The sequence below is a fragment of the Streptopelia decaocto genome (assembly GCF_964273445.1).
Source record: "Streptopelia decaocto genome assembly, chromosome: 2".
Taxonomy (NCBI): Eukaryota; Metazoa; Chordata; class Aves; order Columbiformes; family Columbidae; genus Streptopelia; species Streptopelia decaocto.
The window spans coordinates 54,017,488-54,045,053 of record NC_138655.1 but is presented as its reverse complement, the minus strand read 5'-3'; the positions used below and the strand labels follow the sequence as shown (position 1 = coordinate 54,045,053).

At 41.5% G+C, this 27,566-nt stretch overlaps 1 protein-coding gene across 9 annotated transcripts in view; it reads right to left on the bottom strand.

The window, feature by feature from the left end:
• MTCL1 (microtubule crosslinking factor 1) overlaps positions 1-27,566 on the bottom strand; it is a 110,696-nt gene that overhangs the window by 6,335 nt on the left and 76,795 nt on the right. For all 9 annotated transcript variants that reach the window (XM_082043846.1, XM_082043852.1, XM_082043850.1 and 6 more), the window contains 7 exons: positions 25,635-25,865; positions 23,385-23,573; positions 16,256-16,423; positions 10,486-10,740; positions 6,278-6,583; positions 4,406-4,437; positions 1,446-2,997 (listed from right to left, as the gene is read on the bottom strand). In XM_082043846.1, coding sequence (XP_081899972.1) covers positions 1,446-2,997; positions 4,406-4,437; positions 6,278-6,583; positions 10,486-10,740; positions 16,256-16,423; positions 23,385-23,573; positions 25,635-25,865 — 2,733 coding nt within the window. The remainder of the gene's footprint in view (positions 1-1,445; positions 2,998-4,405; positions 4,438-6,277; positions 6,584-10,485; positions 10,741-16,255; positions 16,424-23,384; positions 23,574-25,634; positions 25,866-27,566) is intronic.

The following is a 27,566-nucleotide window of genomic DNA, read 5'->3' as shown; positions in this document are numbered from 1 at the left end:
TGAACCTGTAAGAGTGCAACACACTTTCTAATGAGAACCAGTAATGCATTCCCAGTGTTTTGGACTAAGAACAAATACAGAGGTAACTATTAAGATTCAAATAAATGAGGCTGCTTTCCCCTTTTATTCACTCTGAGGTTTGTGCACAAAGCCAACTTTCATTCACTGATATTTATAATGTGGATATGGCTTCTTTTTTATAGGTACAAACTTCCCAATTATATCAGTTTAAACTGCATATAGGGAATATAACCTCAGCTTTGGATTCTCTGTTAGGCAAAAAAGATCATGTCCTCTGAGCAGTACCTACAAAAGAGGAACCGATTGTCCATGCAGAAACACCCACTAGTGCAAGGCAAACTGCAGACCAAAAGTCTCAGCACTCAGGCTCCCACAAATCCTTCAAGCCAAATGTTGACTTAGAAAATGAGGTTTGAACCTTCCCTTGGGGCTATCTTAGGCAGGAGTGGTAGGAATGAGCCTAGCGAGGCCAAGGGGAGATGTGTAGAGGTGAAGGAGAAGCAGCTGCCCTGTGGCCAGGGCCCACCAAAACATCAGGATGCTACAAGGGCAGCACAATTCAGCTTCCCCAGGCCCTCCTTCTCATGGCAACACTCTCATGTGCACAAAGTTTCACCAGGAACAGGAGGCTTAGACACTGATAACTGAAAGCTTTTGTCCAACATTACACCCTCTTTTTTCTGTTGATTGCTATAGCACATTACTGTACCTGAGACTCTAAGCCCAAATACCTGGGCATACTTGCTGATACAGATGATGATGGTTACACTGCTGACAGCAAAATATCAACAAAGAGTTCTTAAACACTAAGTAGGTATGTGCTTAGACTAGTTGATTATCTTTTTTTTTCTTTTTCTTGTTTTTGTCAGGCAGCAACACTCTGTACCAAATATCACACCATTTAATCACATTCACAGACCTGAGCCAAACTTAATCAGATACATCCAGAAAACATGCTGAAGGCCCTGAAGTTTTGGTTCTCTTCGTAGAGACTATTTTCCACACAGACTTGTCAACACCCATTCTTGTGTAGGAGAAAGTCTACCTTCCTATCCAGCATAAAAAAGAAATTTACTCAAACCTAGAGCATCTGTAACACATGGTGTGTTTTGTGACAGAAACCCCTTATCCCAGTAATTCAGGGGAGAACCATTTTTATCCTGTAAAGGCATCTTTATCCTGTAAAGGATAAAGCTCTTCTGATGCTTTCAAGCCCGATAAGCTGTCAGGATAGAAACTCAATTCTTTAATCAGTTCTTCAGTGACTAAGCCAGTAGTTTCATGACTGGGGATCGCTGGTGGTACCATGACAGGACTAGGACATTCATTGTAAATACTCACTAGGACTGCAAGAGATCTCATAATGCATCTGTTCAAAGAAGAGTGCATTTAGCTATAGGAGGAAAAACAAACAAACTCATTACCTCTATGGACCCTGGATCTACTTTGACAATTTCTCCTGTGCTGTTGTCATTGCTAAGATTTGGTGGGCTGTGTGAACGTAGTCTTCTCTCTTCCTTTAAGGCATGCTCCAAAAGTTTCTTATTCAAGATCCTGGCAGCATTTTCTGTAAGTGTGTACCCTGGAGGAGCAGATAAGTCCTGCCTGATACTTGTCACCTCAGTCCCTTCTTCCTTTTGCGTCTCTGTCCCCAATCGGAGAGGACTGGGTGATCTGCCACGGGCATTTGTACATGGCTCCTGCACTGGGCTTAGTTCTGGTCTGGGTTCTGCTGACCTGGACCTGCTGCTAGACCTTGGGCATTTTTGGAAAGTCTCATGAAAGATGGGGCTATGGTCAATAATGTTGAACAAACTGGAGAGGCCATCGTTGATGGTGGTGTGGACAGGACTCTCCCTTGTAGTAGTTGATCTAGCCCAAGCGGACTCACTGAATCCTTTCTGAGGTGTGCCAGGCAAAGTCCGGTTATTTGGCTGGTCAGATTTGGGAAGGATTTTTCTTTGCAACTTTGGAGAACCATATTTGGGGGAGCAGCATGTGCGTTCAAACTTAGCCTGGACCTTTTCAATGACGGGGGTCACTTGCCTGCTTCTTAGGCTTCTGGATGGTGAAGAGACAGGTGTGGACCCCCCCTTTGGTGTCAGACACTTGTGTGGACTGCTGGTGATACTGCGCAGGGTTTCCGTCTGCAAGCCAACACTGATCGTCTGGGTGGTCTGCGTTCCTGTTGTTCTCATGCCATTGGTTTGACACGCGGTGTCCTTAAACTGAGGCTCTGTTGAATTAGAGTTTGAGCGTATTGCATTTCGGACAGAGAAAGCAACCTCCTTCATATCATCACTCATGTTTTTGGACATCTCTAAGCTGTGCAGGGGTGAGGCAAAGCCCACAGTAGTGCAAATAGGACGCTCAATGGGATGAAGACCACTCTCCAGAAAATCCTTATGATGTTTGGCCAGGTCACAAGACCATCTTCCAAACATATCTGAGGAACCACCTTTTGTCTCGGTGACATTCCCCATAGCTTTGGTCACAGAAAACAGGAAGTCCGGCTCAACCTGGTTTTTCCCTTCACTGCCAGCTATCACTGAGTTATCAAACCTACGGACAACGGGTGGGCTGTGAAAGACCCGAACTCCCATTTTTTCGGCTACACTGTGACTCCTCGTTGGCTGCTTCTGGCAGTGCTCTGGGCTGGTCATGGTGTTAGTTGTCATAGTGACACTGGTGGTGAGGTACCATGATGACGCCTGGAAGGGATCTGAAGCAGGATCATTCCCAGCTTTCCCAATTTCTGTCCTTTCTGCCCAGCCTTCTGCAGGCTTCTCAGTAGTTCCCCTAGTGTTACTGTAATCCCAGTTTTTGTTGAAATCCTCAATGTATTTCAGATCATCAGGAGACAGGGGAGGGGTTATGTCATCTTTGCTGCTGGATGAAGGCAAGTGTTTTTCTGGTAGAAATGGAGATATATCCATCAGGCGCTGAAATTCTGACATGGACGAAACGGACATTGCCCTGGAGAGGGGAACATGGGAGAGTCAATCATATGCTTGAAAACTGATGGAGTGACTTATTTTCAGCAGCAAACTAACTCAGGAAACCTGATGTTCACCATCTGTTTATACATAAAACCACTTTATCCTTCTCCTTCATTAAAGTTCCCTTTTATTATCTTTAAAATAGCTGTGAAATGCAAGCATTCCTGATGTGTCATTAAAAGTACCAAATGGTTTATTAATGGCTCTTAATTTACTGTTTTCTCATGGATTACTGCTTGGCAAATGTCTGAAATATGGAGCAGTAGGATGCATTTCTGAAATAATACCATTCACAGAAAATGAGTGTTTGTGACAATATAAGGCACCCTTTTCAAAGCAAGTGTGGAGTATTTCTGACTTGCTGGGAAATAGCAAGTCCACCCCCTTTCCTGAGATTGCTCAGGCTGCACAGCTGGTGCATAGCGATGTGGGACATCCAGTCTAGATGCTGTTGCATTGAACCAGCTTGGGGAATTGAGCTCATGCTAAAATTCAACTAAAGGGAATCGCTATGTAATAATTTGCTTTCCCATGTTTTGCTGGTTTGTACAAATCACAAGCATTTAGCCGAGTTGTCCTACTGCTTTTTTTTTTCTTGTTAAGAAAAAAATCAAACAAAAAAAAGCAGCTTTCTGAATGGGACTACTTAAAAATGCAAATGAGTGTAGTTATCAAAGTTGGCTCAATGAGGTATCTCAAGCTGGGTGAGGATTCAGCAAGCAGTGGGTTTTATATCAGTGATCCAGAAGATACAGTAAAATTACACTGTGAATTTTTAACCGAGAGCACCAGTTGCAGTTAGGGTGCATCTACTTTAGGTAGTTACGTGACATCAGGAGTGCAGTTCTGAAGGGGATCTCCTATTAAGATGCTCTGGTTTGCATCAGAGGGCAATCTCAGAGAGCACGGGCTGCGTTCCTTTGGGATCAAAGTGAGCTGGAAGATGCCCTCCAGAAGCACAACTAATGCACTCTAGGGTTAGGTGGGTATTCATCCCATGGGAGACCAGAACGAGTCCAAAGCAAACTTTCCCTGACATGGAAGGGCATGTAAGGTCCTCAGCACCAACTGTTTTCCTCTATATACTGATGTCTACAGGCCTGCAGTACTTGCTAAGGTAGGTGTAGCCTTCAGTGTAACCTGCAGATCCATGCGCTTTCACACAGTTTGATCTTTGTGCACCACAGCTGAATGTGGCCCAAGTTAATCAGAGTAGAACAGAAGCATCTTGAGACAAATTAATCCCTAGGTAAATCCATTAATCTGGCTCACAGGCTGCTTAGGAGGTGGCACAGCTGCGCTTCAGCCATGTGGTTTGGGTAGCAGCGAGCTATAGCTCTGGCAGCTGAATATTTCCTGGGTTTTTCCCTGTAAGTTTTACTCACCTTTGAAGATTTCCTTTGTGTGTTTCTTCCTCCTGAAGAAAAAGAGAAACAAACAGAATAAGTTATTTCTGAACCTGTTGGTGCCATTATCTTCTGGGTATTTTGTCATTAATTTCCGCATAGTTGCACCAGGGATGTTTGTCTCTACAAAGTAGATGATTTTCCCTCTGATAAGGAATCTTAAATTGTGAGTGGGAATATTCTTCCCTTTGTACATAGGCAGCAGAATGGGCAATCCCATCAAGACAACAGACTGCCCAGGGAAAGCCTGTACAGCAAATCTACAAAAGCCTTGAACTTTTATAGTCCCATGCAATCACACATGGAACTAAGCTGCAAATGGCTTTTTTCCCACATGTCCAATATACTGTTTTGAACCATGTATTTGTGAGTGAATTTGTTCTGTGGAGGTAATCTGCTTTATGCCAGAGATTTAGCTATGCTGAAATAAGAGATAAGCTGGGGTCCTTTGACATAAGATTTCATTATATGTTCTCTAGGAACTGACAAATGGCACCAGTTGAAACTCATTAAGTTAGCTATATTAAGTGTGGGAAGACTATTACTTGTTTCATGGGGGGAATACCTACAGCTTGCTAATGGCATTAAGATATTGTTATGGCAATTATTTCCCTGTGACAATTCCCGTAATGAGTTGTGAGGGTTTTTTTGCTTGTTGTTTTCTTTTTTTTTTAAATTGATGCTTCTGAAGGGATTGCTCTGCAGCTATTATTTTAGCTGTTTGCTAATATTTCTAATAAACTACAGGGAATACAAAATATGATCAGGAAAAATTAGCATTAGTACCTATTACTTTTATTAGACCTCATCAAATCATGAACATTACCAAAACAGAAGTGTATTTCAAAGTGTGACTATTCAAAAAGAGCACTGCTTATCTCAGCAAATACCCTTCTGTTATTTATCCAGAAAAAAATAGGAGTAAACCGATCCTCCTTGCATTCACTCTGCTGTAAATCTGGAGTAATGCCGGTAGACTCGGTGGAGTTACTGCAGAGTAAATCTGATCTCACTGAGTGGAGAATCAGGCTGAAGGGTGGATAGACTGCTGCTACAGTGAGTTCCACAAAAAAAATACAGTAGAGAGGCACAGTCAGCAAGCTGCAGTTGCCTTTGTGCATCCTCAGTTAAGCTTTTCATTAAACTCCAATCAGTCTCACTTGAGCAAACCTTCTGAGGGGAAGTGACTTTGCCCAGGTTTCACTAAAGCATGCTTTGAAGGAAAGAAGCTATGCAAATTATCATCAAGGACCAAATTTTGCTGCCAACACTTTTGTTAATGGTGGTAATGTCTGAAAAACAGATAAGGGATTAGAGATCTCCCCTCTTAAACAGCAGATTGAGTTTGAAGGAAAGAAAATAGCAATCAAAATTAAACACAACAGATCTTCGACACTAATACCAACATTCTTCACTGAGCACTCGGACATATATAAAATAAAAGCTAAGAATGAATATGAGATCCCACATTGCCAGCCATACTTTTGTGGCACTGAGGGAGGAAAATCTAACTGGAACACACAGGTTCCTATAGCTCCTTAAAATGTAAGAAGGATGGTCACATTTCTTGCCTCTCTTTTTTTCTCTTCTTCCTCTCAAAGAACGTGATTTACCAATCCTTTAGTTGAGTAACAAAGTTCTACATCTCAAAAAAAAAATGCTTAGGTCAAATTTTCAGAGGTACACACATGTTCAGGTCAAGGCACACCAGTGAATCTGGTCCTGTGAGGAGCTGGAGATCTAACCTGTTGACAAACTGGCCAAATTTTCAAGCCAGAGTACATGGATATGTCTTTGACTAGAAAGCTTCTGCTTCCCTGTTTGCTAAATAAAAGGTAGAGGAGCACATACTTCTGTTAATCCCGTCAAACATTTCTCCCGCTCCAGCTGCCGAGACCGGTGCTCATCGGACTCGTCAGGGGAATCAAGAGACAGCGACTCCAGAAAGAGGTTTTCTGTGGCGCTGCACCGATCGCTCTCCTTCAGCTTAGACAGTGACCGATCGTCAAACTGAATGGCATCTGAATCAGAGTAGGATCTTGACCCCATCGGACGAGGCGCATGAAGGTTCCCCTGGGTCGTAAATGGACGAAGGTTACTCTCCTTCTGGTCACACAGAAAGCCACCTCCTCTTCGTGGGCTGACCTCTTTCTGAAGCTGGAAACAAGGCAAATTTAAAGAACTGCAATTACTCAGGTAGCGTGTGGCACACTGTGTCTATACATACACAAAACAATGCATTTGTGTGTAATCTGATTTTTAAGGAAACAAATCAACATTGACTGTTATTTATAAAGCAATCTTGATACGAGATCCTAAAGCAATACAAGTAGAAGCTCAAGGAAGGGTCAGTGACTTGGAGTCTCGTCAAAACAAACATATTTTTCTTCTGTGGTCAGCTTGCACTTTTTATGTACATTACTTATTTCCAGAGGTGGAAAATTCCACTTAACGAATGACAAAAGCTTCGCTTTACAGATGGTCTAGCCCTAATGCATGGCTAGACAGTTGGCTATTTGTACAGAACAGCATTGTCAAAGGGATGAATTAGGCACACAAAGCATGTTTGAAGAAAATACATATTTATACTAGGGACACCAAAGCTATTAATTCTACACTTTGTAAAAACTGGGTGAAGAGAGAGTGAACCACTAGTGAAATTGCCAATCGTAAAATTAGATTATGATGTGATCAACTTCTCTTTTAATTGTAAATACAACAAGATAGATGAAGTGATATTTTCAAATGTTAATGTCAGCAGGAATCCAATATGTCACTGATGTTTTGCTAAGATTAGTGACAATAATGTGCAAATGCAAGTCATTCCCTAGGACACTGGAGACTGAGGACCTACAAAACATGTTATTTTAATCTTGCTGCATGTGTTTGGAAAAATAAGCAGAGATCATATTGCCTAATGTAGATCAAAACATTTTAGGTCCCAAATGATGAAAGTTGCACTTGGGCTGAAATCAGTAAGATTTTTGCTTGATTTGGGTCTACAAGGAAGGGAATGCATCTTCATGATATACAAAATCTGAAACAGTTTTATTAGAAGGAGCTAATTTAAGGTATCCTACGAAGGTAGGGGCTGGAAGGTATATCTCAAGAAATCGTGGAGCACATTCTCCAGAATATGGGCAAAACCCAAAGCAAGGAGAAGTGGTAATCACATGCTTTCTCTATATGCAGTTCAAATTGCAAGCTCTTCCAGATTTTCAGAGATCCTATAAGGATAATGATCTGGGAACATTTATGAGAAAACAGTACAGATTACTAGCTTGCTCTCTGAATCTCAGACAGCTGACAGGAAAATTAAAGTGAGAAATACTGATCTAATTTTTCAAGAGTGACTAATGACTTTGAGTCCCCGTGTGTTTATACCTTTAAACACACAACTTTTCACACAGGTGATTTTCACAGAATCACAGAAATGTTAGGGACTGGAAGGGACATTGAAAGATCATCTAGTCCAGTCCCCTTGTTGGAGCAGGAACATTGTGGGTTTAAATATTTGCCAGTGTGCCCTGTGCACAATTGGCTTTAGGAGGACAGTGGAGGGGGATTCTGTAAGGGAAAACAAAGTGACAGTGTACTTGAAAAGAGAAAAAACAACTTTGAGCTCCGAAAAAAAGTAGGTCACAATGTTTTTTATATGTGAGCAGTATTCCCATAACCATCCAGAGTAAAGTATTTTATATATTTTATACATTGGAGTGGGCTTCCACCTTAACAAACATGCATTATTCAGGAGCTGTGTGAAAGCAGACAGGCACAAAGCATTAGTATGAAATGTGGTACACACACTTCTGCTGTCTCTTAGACTCTGTCTTCCAAACATACACACTGGTGTAGTCTCCTTATCCTCTACGTATTGCCATACATGGAATACACACAGAAAAACCCCAGGGAAAAGGACTTCAGAGATATATTAATTGTTTCCATATAAAGCAGGGCACAACTGCAATCTGAGAGGATATTCAACTAAAAGCCTTCAAATATTTGGAAGCTTCCTGTCACACAGGGAAATGTTTGATTATAAGCAAAGATGGAGTTATGAAGTTTTGCAGGCAGGTAGCCAAGATTTCAAATGCTACTCTGATCATCTGAAATTAGCTTGATCTTTTATTTCCCTTATATATTGCTAATTCTGTGTATGACTCTGTTGTACAGAAAATATGTAGTTGAACCCTAGAGGTTTCAGAATAGTAACAAAAGAACTCAGCTCCAGGAATAGTTAAGAGCTATTTTGTAGGCTCTCCCAAGATGACACTGAGAGGTTACATCAGGTTTAAAGAGAATTAAAGGCTAGGTAACATTAACAGAGATTTCTCTGTCACTTCCTTCAATGTGCCCTATTCCCAGTCTTCAACCAGTTTAAGTCCCTCAAGCTATTGAGGATATGCTGAAGAAATAATATTAAAAACCACAGTTCATAGGGACAGCAATGTAAACATCCAAAGATGTACCAAGTGACTCCCTAAAGAAAAGTGTGCATCCACATCCATAGCATATTGGGAAATTTTCTGAGTGTCCTTTAATTCCCGTTGTGTGTGAAGGATCCACAGGAGGCAGTTTGGCCACTGAAAATCAACAGCTAGAAATCAGGCCAGTTCTCCAGCCATGGAGAACTTGGCACCTCCTGCCACTGAACCCTGGAAAATCAGGTAATTTGGATGAAGAGCTCTGTTACAAGCCTTCCTAGCTCATAGGCATTGGTCGTTGCATCTTAGGAGACGTGCTAGTGGGCTGCATTATAAGGGCTAGCTGAACAAGCTGCATGAACTTCAGATAAATGGGAGATTAAAAAAATCCAGAATATTGTTTGTTTATATATTGAAATTTAGTTTTCTTGGTCTGTAAAACTTTCATATTGGTCACCGCTCACTCAGACCTACACTTCTGGCAGGGATTTTAGATATATTCTTAGAGTACAGCGTTTTCCTAATTGCTTCTCTGTGGGTTTAACAGCCATAGGTTAAACAGGTTTAGTCTTGCACTCACACCTGGTGTCTTTTTCTTTAGCTTCTTGTTGCAGCCCACACATGGGAACATGAGATCTAGATAACAAACGTTTTTCAAAAACAAGTTATGAAGTTACACCAGGCTTTCATCAGCTTAACCTGTGAAGCTACTTTGTGCTTCATTCAAGCATAGTGCTCCCTAGAGAGCATGTACAAATTTGGTGCCATTCCATTTCTGATGTCCTAAGGACAGAAAGTATTCAGTTAATTGAGGACCCACAATTTGGTTGTTTTTCTTACTTCTCCTGGAATGCATGACTCAGAGCTGAAAAATGTTCAGTCAAAAATGTTGTGTTAACTCTCCCTCATTAAACTTTTTATTCTTTGTATAGCTTCCAGTCAGATAATAAACTCATTAGGTATAATTTGTCTCTAACACTAAGCAGATGAAAGTGTGGATGGGCATGAGAAACAAGAGGACAGGTACACAGTTATCAGATTTGCTAATGATAGCGGAGATGTGGACAAAATTAATGTGACCAAGGTCAGAAGGGTCTTCTGAATATTTAGTATTGATAGCTGTTTGTTACCAGTCAGGGTTCTTCATGTTAACCACCAGGTTCCTTTACTAGAGAAAAAGAATTCAGTTGAGACCGAATAGCTGCAGCATCTGCATCTTTGGTGGCTAATTCACAGCTGAACAGACTTTGTTGGCAGGAAGCTGTATATCGAACCTTGAATAACCCTGCATGTGGGATTGAGTGTTTTAGCACGAAGAGATGCACACAAGCTTTCAAACAGAATGAATCGATGTGACCGAGCCTGTCCAGGGTAATTGAAATGAGGCAGGAAATGGCCTTTAACCTGGAGTTGATTTCTCATAAGTGGTCTTTTATAGGGATTATGAGCATTTTCCTTCTACTCCCTTGTGTATGTAAATTGTTTTGGAGCATGAGAAACACTGATGTAGTCAAGGAACTAAAATTGTTCCTGTGCTGCTTCCTAATACAGTCCCTTGACCTCGGCCTGGGTGCAGTAATGGTGCAATGCCTCATGCCTGCAGCCAGCCATTGCTCACCCAAGATAATTCCTTACCTGCTCTATCCGCCTGAGCAGCTCCTTCTTTTGACGCTCCCATTCTCGCCGGTCTCTATCAAGCCTGTCCAGGAGCTCGACCTTTTCACGGTTCCAGTTCTTCTCACTGTGCTGGATTTGCCAGCGGAGGTCCATCACCACACCATGACTCTCAGCCAGAAGCTTCTTGTGCTCCTCTCTTTCCCTTTTAAAAGCTCCCCTTGCATCAGAAGTGAGGCCTGTTTCTCCTGAGATGGTCGCACTCTTCCCTTCCAGCTGGCATGAAAATGAAATGTTACTAGGACATTAAGCTTTCTGCGGTGAACACCTGTGTCTGACAATTAATTTGAGTAAAAGACCTAACTCCACAAAGGTAATGGCAAAATTATGGCAATTCTTACAACTTAGGATCTCAATAAATGATAAAATACATTCAACTTGAAAAAAGTTTAAAATCAAGATAGTGAAAACCATAGTAAATAATTTCTCAAGCTTTACCAGCTCATGCTATTAAGACATCCGTTATGATCTTTCTGTTGGGAGTGTGGGTACCAGCAATGAAGGAAACATGGAGATAAACTCCAGCCTCAACAATCACCAGGACAATGTCCTCAGCCACTGCTCTGCTTTTGTGCTCTCACTCAGTACACCTGAAACCTAAAGACCATGAATTCATTTTCTGAAGAGACTCTTCCCAGAACAACCCTCAGCAATGGTCTTACCACACAGCTCTTCACACTTCACAACAAAATTGGGTGTAAGCAGCAGCAGCAGATGTACTAAGATCACCCCTCATATAATCTCTGTGGGTTCTGGTGCCTAAACTGATTTCTAGGGCAGTTAGCTGATGCTACTTTCCCTCCCTTCTCTTTCACTTCATGCTCAGGGATCAGCTCAACCTGATCAGAAGAGCTGGCCAAAGGTAATTTATTCAAAGGAAAATGCAAGCTCAATGAGGTGTCAGGAGGTCTCTAGTTCAACCCCTGCTTCCAGCAGGGTTGGCTCTGAGATCAGATTGGATTGTGCAGAACCTTGTTCGATTGGATCCTGACAGGGACTGCACAACCTCTCTGGCCAACCTGGGCCACTGCTAGACTGCTGTCAGAGTGAAAAAGGCACTTAATGGTTTTGTATAAGTTCAAGCGAGTGAAGAATTTATTCCTGAAGCCTGACCTTTTGTTGACAACTCAGAAAATGTGTGAGTGACTCAGAATGGGATACATCTCCATCCCATGGCTCTGCAGGTGAACTGGAATGAAAGGCAGCAAAAACTCATTTCTGCCTCTGAAGTTAAAGTTGCCCTCAAAAAACAGAGGCAGCAGGTCTTCTGGGAAACAAGCTCCTTTAGCAAGAGGAAAGCAAAACATTCTCATTGCCCCATGTGGAAAGCAAGCTCAAACTTTCTGAGCAAAGAGAACTTCAGACCGGATTCAGGAGTGAAGCTTACTATCTCTGGAACAGCCTCCCCAAGTAAATGGCAGAGATGTCATTGCTTGAGTCATTTAAAATTGTACTGAGCTGCAGAGAACATCCTGTTACAGCCACCTGCATTGACAGGGAGATCTTAAAACACCTATGTCCTCTACCACTAATTTCCAAAGTAAAATTATTTTCAAATGACCAGTCAACTGACCAAGCAACCAAAAAAATCAATTTAAAAAAAGCAGCATCCTATTTTAACAAAGTTGACATGACATTCTCTTTCTCATACTCACCCTATTTGTGCAGTGTAAATTTGTTGGACCCACAGTGATGTGTGAGAGGCTGTCCTGCACACAACAGCATGGCTCAGTGGCAGACCAGAGGTGCCATGGTGCAGAAACAGAGAACATTCCAGGAGAAACACCTCTGTGTTGCAGATCAATGAGGAGAGACACCATCCTGGGCAGTGCAACTCCTCGAGAAGTTGGTGAGCTTTGCTGCTTCCCTGCTCACTACCCAGCACATTGACTACTCACACTTTAGTTCAGCAATGTGTAAAATGATTGCTGCTAGCTTCTGAAATCACTTCAGGTAATCATGGAATCATAAAATCATAGAATTGTTTGGCTGTTGGAAGCGACCTTCAAAGGTCATCTAGTCCAACCCCACTGCAACGAGCAGGGACATCTTCAACTAGATCAGGTTGCTCAGAGTCCTGTCTCCAGGGATGGGGCATCTACCACCTCTCTGGGCAGCCTGGGCCAGTGTTTCACCACCCTCATTCTAAAAAATCTCTTCCTCATGTCTAGACTGAATGTCCCATCCTTTAGTTTAAAACTATTACCCATTGTCCTGTCGTAACAGGCACTGCTAAAAAGTCCGTCCCCATCTTTCTTATAGGCCCCCTTTAAGTACTGAAAGGCCACCATAAGGTCTCCCTGCAGCCTGCTCTTCTCCAGGCTGAACAACCCCAACTCTCTCAGCTTGTCCTCACAGCAGAGCTGTTCCAGCCCTCTGATCATTTTTGTGGCCTCCTCTGGCCCCTCTCCAGCAGGTGCATGTCATGCTCAGATGTACTAAATACTGTTTGTATGAATATCCTGTAAATCAAATTCATTCTTTTATTTTTTTGAATAACAAAAAAATATCAAAATGTTGAACCTCTCTCCCCTTACACCACTAAGTTCTTCACCACCACCAGGCAAATTCTCAGCCTTTCAGCTAGCTAACAAGAAAAGCAGTGGAGCCCAGGCCATGCTGCCTGTGAAGGGCAGGAAAGCTGAGAGGCAGTGGGGAGTAAGAACATGTTCCAGAAGAGCGATATCCCAAGAATGCATGGCTGTTGTTAGGGTGCTGTGCCCAAGCTGCCAAAATACAATAAGTTATCCTGTGTCAGACCACAGGCTCACCCAGACCAGAGCCCTGGGTCTTGCCCCATTTCAAAAGCATATAGGAAGTCTATAAGAAAAAACATACAAGTTCAGAACCAAGGCAGGTATAGTGATACACCTTCAAAATAATTTTCTGGTGTTCAGTGATTTGGGACCTAAAACCTTCTCCAGTCAGAGGGAGTGTCTTTGGACTTGGAAGACAATTCTAAGTGCCTCTAGAAGGTAGAACAATCTTCTTGGCAGAAAGAGGCCTTCTGCCTCAAATCATGGGGGCAAGGTCCATTGGTGGCTCCTTAGCACAAAAGTCTAGATGCAACTTTCCTAACCCTGCTAACTGCTAAGGGTGGCCGGATGCCCCTTTGTGTGCACCACAGTTTATATTCCCTCCAAGCATCCTGAAGCTGGACCATTGGTCCGAGTCCTAGTGAGGGTTCTCAATGTGTAAGCAGGGTTTGACCCCTCATACTAACTCCCTCCTTCTTCCAAACATTTCTCAGTTCCCAAAATACTGGGATTTCTCACTTGCTCAACTGGAGGCTAAGAATTACTGGGACTACTTATTGGCTCAGAGTTATTGCAATCCCACATTTAGGAGCTATCTCATTATTTCTTATCTTAAAAACTATGCCTAAGGATCCTTCTGCTAAATAAGATGTACATGCATTTCTGACAATCAAGACTTTTATTTTTAATGATATATAGTGTTAAAGCTCCAGAGCAGCAGGCAACAGTACATTGTCACTTCTGATATGCAGTGCTTTTTTATCAAGAGTTTTCTTTCATTTTTTTTTCAGTTTCTTTGCTATAGCACCAGTTGAAGCAGCAAAATGCAAAACTATTGCCAGTGACTATTAATTAGGCATTGACTCTCTTGAAAATGCTCTTGTTAATTAACCTACTCCTTCACAAAAAAAAGTGGAAAACAGCAGCAGTGAAGACAAGAGTGGAGACTAGAAAGGCCTTGATTCTCTATGGGCTTGTCAAGGGTTTGGCAGCTCTATAGCCCCCTGTGGTGGGAGTGCTGGACAGCCCGCTGCTTCATCACTAACAATCAAAACAATCAAATGACATCATGAGGGGTTGTCCTACCCACATTGACATGACAGACTTGGCTATTTAGTTGAAGATATTGTTAAGCCACATATTGGTACAGAATAGCAAAAGATGTTAACATTACTATAGGTAATGCTGATATTTTACATGTTATTCACTAGCTCCTCCCATTTTGATCCTGAAATCGAACCTATGACAAAAGCACCCCGTATTTTGAATCCTTAATATTAGTTCAAGTTAAATTTATGTTTATTTCTATTTCAGGCTTATTATATTATTATTTTTATATTTATTTTTTAATTGCCTCCTTGTAATTGTGAGCAGGTACACCAGACCTCAGTGGGACACATATTGTTTGCTCTATCCTAATTTACATTCTAGGGATTTATGTGCTATCTTTTTGCTGCTGCTGCACTAAGGACCTGTTTTTACTGTGAAACTGAAATTCAGTTTGGGGTGCTGGCTAAGGAAGACAGTTTTATGTCTTAAGCATTGACCAGTTTCATTCTTTTCATTTGCTGGAAAAAAGTAAAAAATAACATCCATGACTCGATAATTACCACATGTGATATATTATTACCAGTGGAACAGCAGGAGTAGCAAAGAGCCTGATAAGGCCACTAGAAGGAAGAATGCAAATCTATCTTCTCCCTGAGCAGGAATGGCAGCACTGTCCTGCTTACCAAACATGAGCCAAAGCAGAAACCTGAGAATATATCACTCATGCAAATGCAAAATATGCAAGCTCTAAATTGGCAGTTTGTTGTCAAACTAACTTTCACTAAGTTTTGTTCTTTTTTGCCATCTCAAGCTTATGGTAAATCTGTCATCAAGGTTTTATTTTGAGAGGAGTGAAAATGGGGATGGATTTTGTTTCCTTTTTCAAGTGATCAATTTTCTGGAAATGTGTGTGGACTAAGAAGCAGCTGAACTGATAATTCGAATTTGTTGACAGAAAACTCAGCCAAAATGAAAGCTTCTTCCTTCATTCTGGGAAAGCAGCCTACAGTACCTCGGCAGGAAAAGCAGCACTCGCATCTCAGCTCTGTGCGTCAGAGTGAGTCTCCAATGCTCAGTAAATCCTCCTAAATGTACCAGCCTCCTGGCAGTGAAATTTTTTATTATATTTGTCCTCTGCAGAGAAGCTTTGCAATTACAAATCTTTTTCTCAGGACCTGAACATACTAATTCTCCCACCCCTCCCCTCCTGAATGCGAAAAATTAGAGCTTTTATGCCACCAGCTTTGGAAATAAACCCTTGTGGGGATTTCACTGATCTCTTTTCATATTGCTTCAGAAACAGTACATCTTCTGTGAACAGCCATACGTGACACTGAAGCACCTGGCACCAGATTTTATATACACACTTCTAACAGTATCCCATGGTGGGTAGTTAGAGCTCTCTCTTCAGTGGGGTAACATCCCTCACTAATGAGTAGCTTTTAAGAGCTGGTTTAACGTTAACATCGTGGTCTCACGCTTCAGTATTATTAAATCACTCTTTTCTCTCCTGTCACCTAACACAACTGTTATGTGGCCAGGCACAATGACAAGCTAATTGTGAGCACATCAACAAAAAGAAATTTTATCTCCTATAAATGTCAATAAATACAGACACCTGCAAATCTCATTACCACAGCTGGTAGGTTACTAGCCAACGTTTCTGAGAAAATACAGCATGAAGAGGTTCGCTTCCTTTGTCCTCACCTATATTGCACAGTATCTACTACATGAGCACTCGTACTGGGACAACTGGAATCCAGGAGGCAACTCAAGAGGCAAAGCTTTGCTCAGGCTTTCAGGGCGGGCTTTCTGGCACCAAAGTAAATGGCATAAATGTAGTCCCAATCCTGGCTGTCATAGATTTCATGTTTAATTAAGCAACTCAGCCATTCTTTACCGGTGTTAGCTGTGGGGGATGTTACCTGCTCCAGGTGGCACTTCAGTTCAGTCATCTCCACCTCCCAGGCTGCCTTGTGCAGGGCGTACTGCTGCTGGAGCCCCTGGCGCTCCCGCTCCTCGTCCCGCAGTTCTGAGCGGAACTCATCCAGCAAACCCTTCAGAGCATTCAGGAGCTTCCGATTTTCGCTTGCCTGCCGCAACAAAGCAAGAGAAATGCTGTCAAAGGATGCTTCGTTTTTAGGGGGAAAATGCCTGCAGGCCCACTGCATGGAAGAGAAAGTGCCTTGGCTATCTTTTGCATGAGAAAACTAAGGATAGCAATGCCCAGGGAAGAGGCTGAGTCATCATCTCAGGAGGTATTCAAAAGACACGAAGATGTGGTGCTTAGGGACATGGCTTAGTGGTGGACTTGGAAGTGTTAAGTTTATGGTTAGACTCAATGATCTTAAGGGTCTTTTCCAACCTAAATGATTACATGATTCTGCACTTCTGTGATTCTACTTCTTGTTAGCTCTAGTCCTGAACCACCCATGAAAACCCAAGATACTTAAGTCACACTGAAAAAGGTACTAAGCATCTTTCTGGATTGAGGACGTGTAATAACTTATTTTTTAATACCGTAAACCAAAGCTAGAGTATCATTCCTAAAGTTTGTTGGGTAGCTGGACATCTCATAGATAAGTCACAGCTCAGCACCAAATCTTAAATACTTGTAAACTACATATAAAGAAAAGGGATTAATTTTCAGTGCTTTTGTATTATCAGACAAAATTACTTTGGGGAAAAAAAAAGTGTGGTTTTGAGCTGAGTATCTCTGTTAAGATGTTTCACTAGTCTGTACTTCACATTTCTCCTCTATGGGTCAGGTCAGCCACCTTCCCTCTTGCAGACAGGATCAAAGAGCAAATCCCCATCCACATCTCATTGTGGTCATACTGAAAACGTCTGTGCTCTTGTTCTGGCCAGGAGCCAACAATTGAGTTAAAAGTCTAGCCCAGAGCTGAGATCTGATCTTGGCAAGTACTGAGAGACAGCATGCATACTTAATTCAAATCTCTAATTTTTTTCAATTAGTTTTGGCATTTACTTTCTGCAAATTCCCTGAAGACTTGCAAAACCTGCCATTTTTATGATAAATATTGAAAAACGTTTTTTCAAGATTCATTCTGGATCAGTAAAACAAAAGGTATCCCACTGTTTTTTTGCAGTCATTGAGTAAGAAAACAGAAAAGTGTAACATGATTTATTTATCCAAAATTTAAATAAAATACTCCCAATGAGCCTCTCAAAGACCAGGGAGTAGCCAGAGATTGTATCTGACAAGCTATTCTGAATAGAAAAGACTTTGGAGAAAATTATACTTGATTAGCAAACACAGCATGAGCAGAAAGATGGGAAAGCTTAGTCAACAAATTCAGCATTTAATCACCTGGTTCTTATGAATGTGTTAGGTTCCTTGGGAAGGCCTAAGTCAAATTATCTGTCTCGATTCTTGCATGATAGTCCAATTAATTTTATTTTTATTTATTTTTCCAAGTGGAGGATTCCTGCAATTCCTCTTATCTGATGTTTCATGAAAGTATCTACATGGGGACTTCTTTGTAGACAAGTCAAGTAAACAGATGTCCACAAAAATCTAAATAATTTTCATGTGCTTTTCTCAGTGACAATACCTATAAAATTTTATGCAGGCAACTAAGCTGATTTCATATGCTCATCAGGTTTTTGGCATCCCTGAACCCACCTCACTTTTGTAATCACTGATCAGACACATCATAGTGCCTTTTTTCTTTAAAAGACAAACAAATATGGTCTACTTTTTCCAAGACATTTGGTTCATCAGCAAAAATATGCTAGATGCAGGGAAATGACTGCAGGTGCTCATTGACTGACCAATATTCTGTTTGGGCTAATTAAATGTGATGGTGTACAACACAGGGCTTCATAACAAATGCACCCAGAGAAGCAGAATTAATTCCATTAACATTTAATGCCAATTAGCAGTCTCCTACTATACAGCAGTAGTCTCCATCATGCATATAAGATCACCTACTTTTCAATATGCAATGAGATTTTATGTTTCCACCATGAATTTTCATTCTGATACCCAATTAAGGCTAAATTCTCCAAACATCTCAAGCCCCTTGTGTAGTAATCAGAATAAGAAATCTTTTGAAGATTCGTCCTTAATGTCACAACAGGAGCTGCTGGGTATTGAGCACATCAAAATCTGTCCTCATCCTCTTTGCAAACCCTGACTCCAAATGTCTAAGAAGTGCTTTCATTCAAAAGACACATTCTGTGTTTTCTGGTACGTTGCATAAACCTTTCTCTGGCCAAGTAGTCTAAAGGCTCCATGAAGGAAATTGACACAGAAGAAGAATAAAACCAAATAACACTAAAGCAAGCTATATCCCTTATTCTTGTGCATATATTTGATAGCTTTAGAGTCCTGTAAAATTAAGTGTGCAAAGAAAGAAGTGATGGACTAGTACAGAGAGTAGCCAAAAGAGCCTCATTGTAGGTTTGCAGCCTACTGGGATGAGGGCATGTCTTATTTCTAGAGGCATTACATCAATGTCGCTGTTATGAGACAAGTACCCCAGGTGCCCCTTGGGCTTGCTGGGATTATAATTAACTTGCCAACATAAATCCAGTTTTGGCTACATACTTCTAACTCCTGCAGAGAAGTCTCTTTTGCCTGATTTCGTATTTACAGTCTGAAGTTGGACAGGTCTGTGAGATTATTTTTCTGTGTTGCCAAGCTGGAGTGTTTTTGGAGAACAGATGAAGTACTTCTGAGACAATGTGCTCTGAAATACATTTACATCTAGACATTCGTTAGATTTCTGCTGGTAGAACTGCCAAACATCTTCTGCATAAGTCCCATAGATACAAAACAAGGATTGTTACAGCCTTCCATTCCTTCCAGGGATGTTGTCCAGGCAGAAGAAATGGGTTATGGCTGTGATTTCCTGGACAGTTTCCCATGCAAGAAGTTAGTACCTTACTAGTTACCAAACTTTAGAGCCTGGAGGAATTTGACTGATTCACAATTGACCTAAGACAAGAGAATTACTAAAGCAGATTAAAGCCTTGTTGCATGCACACCTCAGGATTTATAGGTAAAGGGAACAACAGCTGACAATAAGTAAAAACGTAGTGTATCTCAATTAAATTCTAAGACTTTGGAGTCTGTACTACACAAAGTCCATCCCAGAGATGGGAGACTTCAGCTCTAGAAAAGTCTGGCACCACAGCAGTTTTTGAAGCTTGGTTCTGCTTTTAATCACAGTTATTTTCTGGTCTGAGAATTTAACTTAAGAATTTAGCCACAGTCTGGTATTACAAGCACATTAGTAGAACAGTCAATTAAAAACACAAGGTCAGGAACCTAAACAGCAAACAGGAACTGTGCATTTTCTCTGTGTAGTCACAGACCGTGGCAAAAGTGAAGCTGGATCTCGGTGCAAATAATTTTAGTATATTTAGGTCTTAATTACTATTCTTTTGGGCTTTTCTCTTAGCTAAACTTTGAAAACAAATATTGTATGAGCAAAAAGAGATCTAACTGGGGATTTTCTTGACCCCCTCCAGCAACAACATGAGTGTACTGGGTTTTTAATGCTTTTTCCATTGGACCACAGATGTGTAAACTCTTCTTCCTCCGCTGATCTTGCACCATCCAACGGGCACCTCAGCCTTTCCACTCAACTGAACCAGAGCTCTTCCTTTTTCTGCAGGCTATTCTTTATGATCTCTTACTACACACATAGAAACTCTGACTCACAGCAAGCCCTCTGCCACTGTGTCACCAGCCTGACTTGCCTGTGTATCTCCTGCCGGTGATCAGACCTGACTCTTGAGTCCTTGCCAGTTCCTTGCCCAAATCTTTCAGCAGCGTGCCCCAGCTGCCAGCCAAGAGATAACGCCATGAAGAGAAAGATGAATTGGCTCTTCTCAGAGTCCACATCTACTCTGCCTCTCATCAACTAACCTTTTTTCTCCATTTTCCCCTCTGCTATTCCTTCATCACTCCACACAATGGCCACACAAAATTCCCAGACAAGTGAGATGTGTACTTTCCACCTAGTCGAGTACCTCAAATCACAATAATACAAAATTAGAGGTTGCTTTTTGAAATTAAGGCTGCAGGGTTTATCATTTCTTCTCAAAACAATTCCGCTTTCCAGGCAGAGTGAGAAAGTCAGCAGCAGAGTGCAGGTTGAAAATACAAGCCATTAAATATTAACGTTAAAAGTTAAAAATAAATATGGGTTACTTCAAGTTACCGTAAGCTCTTTATTTTTTCTGACCTAGTTATCTCAGCCACTCCTAGACTATTATAAAATTTCCTTCCTAATGTGAAACAAGTGCTGATGTGTTTCATCTCAGAGCTTGTCAGGCAGAACCAGCATCTTAGGTCTCTCCTGGGCAGATGCAAACCTTAGAGGCTTCCATCTTCACCACTCACACTCACCCCAAATTCCCTATATAAACAGTGCTTACTTCTAGCTGAGAGCTTAAGGAAACTGCAGAAGACCCCAAAAACCCTGGGTGTTTTTCAGCCCAGCCTGACAAGTCAGTGGTGTACTGGGGGACGTGCACTGGTGAGATCCACCCCTTCAGGAAGGACCGTGCTCTGGGTCTGCTGATACTTTCAGAGCTTTTGAAGCGGGGACAACACAGGCAAAGTGGTTTCTTGCTCTAGTTATGTTTAGTTAATGTGTTTTGGGATCATATATGAATGAAGTGGAGCTGATGTTTATGGGTGAAAGTCTGCATGTATGTAGATGTGTGTAGAGCAAGGATCAGGGTCGGTGTGTAGAGGACAGGACCAGGACCTGTGAGGTTTGTGAGCATGACGAAGGTCTTGCATGTGTGAAGTTTGCAGGGCCAAGCCATCCACCATAGTGAGATGGACAATTCAGTACAACTGATACTAAGGGATGTGGGAGCAGAGCTTGGCTCTGGCAGAGCCTTGATGGCCAGGAGGTGTGCAGGCAGCTAGTCCTCTGTTGCAGTCCTCCAGAAGACACTTCTGATGCCCTGAATCTAGGACAGCAGCAGAATTAACTTACACTAAGGCTTCCTAGTTCTGTGCCAGAGAATAATCATAATCCTTTCTCGCCATTGACAAATACAAGTCCCGTAGCACTGAAAATTGGTTTTACATGCCTGTCAATAAACGCAGTGCTTGTTAGAAGATTCACTAGCGTGAACGGGCAAAACAAGTAATAGTGCTCAAGATGAGAAATATTTAGCAGGCTCACCGACTCTTGCAGTGTCAAAATAACACTTTTTTCCTAGTTGGAAGGCAAGAAGCCTATTTTACCTTCATAAATCCATCTGGATATCATGCAATATTCAACATCAAGAGGTGGTCTGTTCTTATGGGTCATTTCTTTAAGCAAGATTACCTGGAACTGCTGCATTAGAATATCATTCAGTGTATATAAAAATGAATTATAAGCATCTCTACTTCCAATTTCTGCCACCTCGATTGAGATTAATTCCTAAGCAATGATTATTTCAAAAAGGATCTAATTTATTTGCATGTTCTTGGTCATTTTAAGAGCTCTATGTGGAAAATTAGTACATGACAGACTTTGTACTGAGATAGTGCGTTGGTTTATATTTATTTTACTCATTTTAGATTAAATCAGCCTACAGATGGAATGCAGTTAAATTATGTGCTCAGGAGCATCTATTCCACAGCCTTCTTCAGCCTCTGTGAGAGAGGAGTTTGCTGAGTGGATGACAGTGATGGGGCCGGGTGACTGGCACAGTATATCCTCAAAATCAGCAATGTCTAACCTCCCACAGGATCAGTAACACTAGAACCTTTCCAAATGCCAAACTGATCAAATGAAAACTACCTTGGTAGCACACTTCACAGAAAAGAATAGCTAGAGAATGGAGTTGTCAGCTAGCACTGTGAAAAAGGAAAAAGCAAAAGAGTACATAAACTTAAAGCAGAATATGAAGTAGCATAAAGACCACAGATCTCTACAATTTTTTGTTCAAACAGAAATTCTGACTGAGGGTGCAGACTGAACTAGAGAGGCACGTTGCAAGGCAGCCTGCGGATCTCCCAGCACCAGCCCAACTTTATTATAGGATAGAGACTTACTGTTGCATACTGTTTATCTATTAGACCATATAGATAGTAAATAAACAGGTTGCATATCATTGTGAGAGTCTGGGGAATTCAAGGCAAAAAACTGAAATGCAAAGACACACACCATATCCAGATCCTGCAGTGAGTTCAGCAATGTAATGTGATAATATAGAGTACGTATTTGTCTGATACCTCTTCCTGTGGAGCAGACTCCCACGACAAAGGCCTGGATAGAGATGGGGCACAAAGCACAATGCTTCAAGGTCTTTTCCACTAAATTTGTGTTTTACACAGAATTCTTACTCCATTCTACTTATGATTGCAAATAAGTCCATGCAAGGATTTTTTTTCATCTGAATTATTTTCTGTTTTACAAATATAAAAAGATGCTTCTGAAGAACTGTTGGAAGCCCTACGTCTGTCCCCTTTTAATGTTTGCTATTATTATTATTAGGACTGCTGGTATATTAAACGCACAAAGGAAAAAGCTAGGATATATGGCAGTGCTCTAAAACACACAGACAGGGCACAGGAGATGTTGGGGAAAAGTCAGCAGGATTAGATTTTAGGCATTTAAAAACAAGCCCAGTGACAGGAAGGAACTTTTGCATTGTTTTCCCATCGTCTCTAAGGGAAACCTTAAATACATGTGCTAGTTTCTTAGATTACTTAAAGGAAATAAAATCACCTCTTCTTGCTAACTTGACAGTGGAATACAATAGATGTGCTCAGGCAAGAGAAGCATGTAAATTCTGCAAACCATCACATACTGATAGATGTTTCTGGGCAAACAGCCACAAGAGGAAATAGGATTTTTCACTGATAGCATCTGCCAACAGGAGAACAGTAATCACATGGCTCCTGATTAAATATAAATATAATGGATGAAATCCACTCTAATTGCCGTGTAGCTAGAAGTGTTTTTACAAGTATGATTCTAGGTGATTTAGCACAGCAGCAGAAGAAAATGAACTCCCTTGGAAAATCCAGAGTTTCCATTCCCAGGGCATGATACACAAATGGTGTAGTACCTGTTTCCGCTGCTGCAGTAATTCTGCAGTCTGCAGCTGTGGTCCATGATCAGTGCTCTCTGTGGTGGGACATGGGGAGAAATCTGTCAGTGCAAACACGACGTCCTCTTCCTCCTCCTCTTGCTCTGCATCATCTTCTTTCTGCTCAGACTGAACGCCGAAGTCTGGGAGGGCCTCAGGGTGCTCAGTCTAAAATGCAAATGATGGGACACATCAACACTCCTTTGACATGATGAGAGGGCTGGAACACCTCTCCTATGAGGGAGGGCTGAGAGGGTTGGGGTTGCTCAGCCTGGAGAAGAGAAGGCTCAGGGGAGACCTTATAGTGGTCTTTCAGTACTTAAAGGAGGCTTATAAGAAAGACGGGGACAGACTTTTTAGCAGTGCCTGTTACGACAGGACAAGGGGTAATAGTTTTAAACTAAAAGAGGGGAGATTTAGACTAGATATGATGAAGGAATTTTTTAGAATGAGCGTGGTGAAACACTGTCCCAGGTTGCCCAGAGAGGTGGTAGATGCCCCATCCCTGGAGACATTCAAGGCCAGGCTGGATGGGGCTCTGAGCAACCTGATCTAGTTGAAGATGTCCCTGCTCATTGCAGGGGGCTGAACTAGACGACTTTTGAAGGTCCCTTCCAACCCAAACTATTCTATGATTCTCTGATTCTCTGAAATTTGTTGAAGGGCTAAGAGAAAGGACTGTCTTCCTCTGCATCTCTGTGGTGGGATATATTGACTTCGATTCAGTAGGGTACAGGAAATTATCTTTGGGTCATGTATGACATGTTGCATATGTGAACACAACACTATGCAGGCCTGCAAAATAGGAGATCTCTGGAGCTGAGAAGATGCGTGTACAACTATAATGCACCATAATTGATACAATCCATCACGCACTAATGAAAAGCTATAGAAGACACTGGTGTATTGTCTGCTGAAGGCATGGACATCAGGAAGTATCCAAATCTAGCACTTTATTGTCCTCTAATGTGTCAGCAAAACACAACTCCAGTAATGACTTGAGGTGGATTGATTGTTAATTAACCAGTCAAAAAATCCAAACAGTGAAAAAATGAAAGCTACTTTGATATTAGAATATGAGCTAGTTTACATAGAAGCAAATTAGGATTGCTGAAGTAAAGTAGAAGCAAATTATTTCTAAATAGCTACTCATCTCTTGTTTCTGACTCATATTACCACAGCAGATGAAGATGTTCATCCACCTTTTGTCTACGAATACAAAACATTCGAGTATTCATCTGAAGCACACTCCTATCAGACCTGAAAGGTTACTTGTGCTGCCAAATGCAGCAAATGTTGAAAAACACTAGGCACGTAAGTATCAGAAATACTGAGAAAAATTACTTAGTTGACTTAGCAAATAGTTTCAGAATTGCATGAACCTGTGAAATAAATGTATTTCTCTCAAGAATTTTGCACAAAATGTCAGAATGAGCAAAAACTTTTTTCTACTTATTGTTTCTTCAGGTTAAGTTTCCAAAGCAAATGGCAATCCTGGATGTGCAACTCTACACAGTTTAGCAGCACCCTTCTTCACAGCACATGTGGGCTGGCAATCACGCTCCTGTTGAGATGTGTCAGCTTGGGGATTCCAGGTTGTTATGTACTTCTGAAATTCCTGATCTTAATTTAGTTGCTACTTGGAAAATCACCATGATGACTACTGGTGTACTGCTGCTGACGGTGACAGACGCGTGCATGGAGAAGAGGAACAAACAAGAATGATTCACTGTAAGTTCCCACAAGAAGCTGTATAATTCTCTTGCCAACACAAAAACAGAGCTTCCCTCCATCTGTATTGCTGAAGGCTTTGTAAGGAACACACTGTGCACACGATGAAAAAAACGACAGCTCTCCACCCATCTAAATAGATTTGACTCCATCAGCTCGCTAATGTACTTTTCTTTCCAAAAATTACACAGGAGTTGTATTGCTGAGACCTAATTAAATTTTCATTTACTATGAGAGAATTTTTCAGGACCAGATGTTTGTACTAGTTAAGGGTTTAGATTTAAAGATGGCTGATCTGTAACATATCATGCAGACTATATTTTAGCACATGCCAACTTAAAAAAAAGGCTTCATGTTTAACTTGACTTGCCTTTAAATCTACATGTAATTATAAAGTTGCTGATGCCACACTGTCTTTACAGTCTACACTTAAAGAAGGGATACCCCAGAACCCCCACTACTTGCAATTCCATTGGATTAATAAGGTGGGACAGTTACCTCTAAGATGTCCTCCCCTTCCTCCTCCATTCGCTTGCCTTGCCTCCAATGTTTCAACAGCCACTTCAGTTTGACGTAGAGGAGAAAGGTGTCCTGCTTGAAATGCCGGAGCTCTTGCTGCAGCAGACTTTTCTCCTGGCTCCAGGTCTTCTCTTCCAGTTTGTTCTGCAAAGTCAAGCTCTGCACTTCCAAGTCTTTCCTCCGCAGGGTCTGCATATGCTCCTCCTCCAGCTTTAATGGAATGACAGACACCATGTCAATGAGGTGGTGACCTGGGGCAGTCTCCAGGACTTGTACTTTGATGGGTGAGACAAACTGAAATCTCTAGTTTTCATCAGTAGTGAGTAGCTATTGAGTTTGGCTCACTAAGTCCCTCAGCAGTTACGACTGTTGAGGAAATTAGAGGACAACAGCTGATAAGCTTAGATAACCACATCCAAGTAACCTGCTGTGGAAGTGGACAGTTTGTTTAGTTTAAAGACACATGAGACCTTTGCTGCTGCTTTTTATACCACTGTTTTCCTCTCTCTTGATTGCATACCTGCAGTGTGTTCCCAGCACAGCCACCACCCCACACTGCTGCACATATCACACCTGCTGAATGCATTTGCAGTCATTCCTACAAGGTGGGACCACAGCTGCCCTTCAGACAACTTGGAATGTTATCCTTGCCTCTTGCCTCCCCAGTCATTGACGCATCCTTTCCTCTGTGGCTACATCTCCCTCTTCTTCTGAAGGGGCAACGCCTCCCAAGGAACCACATTCAGTATTTCAGGTACAACTACTGGTCCCTTACTTCTCACAGTGCATACTTGGGAGGCACCTGAATGACTCACAGTAAACTGTTTCTCATTCTGATATGACCAGATCAGGGACACATGCAGGAACCAAAGAGACGGCAATGGGCTGCAACTCGGTATTCACCACTTCTCTCAGTTTCAGTACTAGAAGCACCAAGAAATGCTCATTCTTTGGAGCACACGTATAATTACATCTGTTTCAACACAAGGCCACCTGAAACATTATTCTTTAAATTTGACTTCTCCCTCAATATGTCAAAACCAACCATGACATTACCTGCACGCAATAGCACATGTAGAAGTTATTTGTACAACATCTCATATTCTACATGGATGAGATGATGTTTTCAGTTCAACCAAGTTGTGGTTCACATTTATCAAGAAAAAACTGATGGAAAACAAGTACAGAGCCACTGCTAACAGATACCAGTTGCTACCATTTTCCATTCTATGGAACAACAGCCTCTCCCTTTGCTGACCAGCTCCATAGATGAAGTCTATGAAAGCCACAGTACACTAATGACCATGATGATTTAAAATGTAAGAACATACCCTGCAACAAACATTCAAACAGGAATGACGAATACTTCAGAGATTCTTCTTCAGGAGCGTGGAGCCCCTGGCAATTAATACTGCTGAGAAATACAGGCTTGATTTACATGGCAACATTCAGATGCTTCTGATACAGGCTACTGGTGCATACTAGATTGTTTACTAAGGACTTTCCTGCCCTTTAAATGATGTGCTCTGGCATAATGCAAATTCTCAGCACCTATGCTCCTATGCCTTAAAAATTCCCGATTAAATTAAAATTATTTACAGTAGTTGTTAGCTTAAATGGGTTAAAATGCAGCTTAAAAGTAGTTTGGAGCAAAATTAGATATAATGGCCCAAAAAACATACACACAACTCCTAATAACACTTACAGAGATTGTACACTGCTAGCACACATCAATTTGATACCATTAAACATTGCCCAAAATGAAATAGGAAAAAAAGGAGTTCTTTAAAATTTAATTTTTACAGGAAGAAGCAAATTTTGTGGTGATGCTGGTTCTTCCACCAAATGAAGTTATGGTTAAATACAGCAAAGATCTGAGTCATTTCCACCAGAAATCCCGGAAGAGGATAA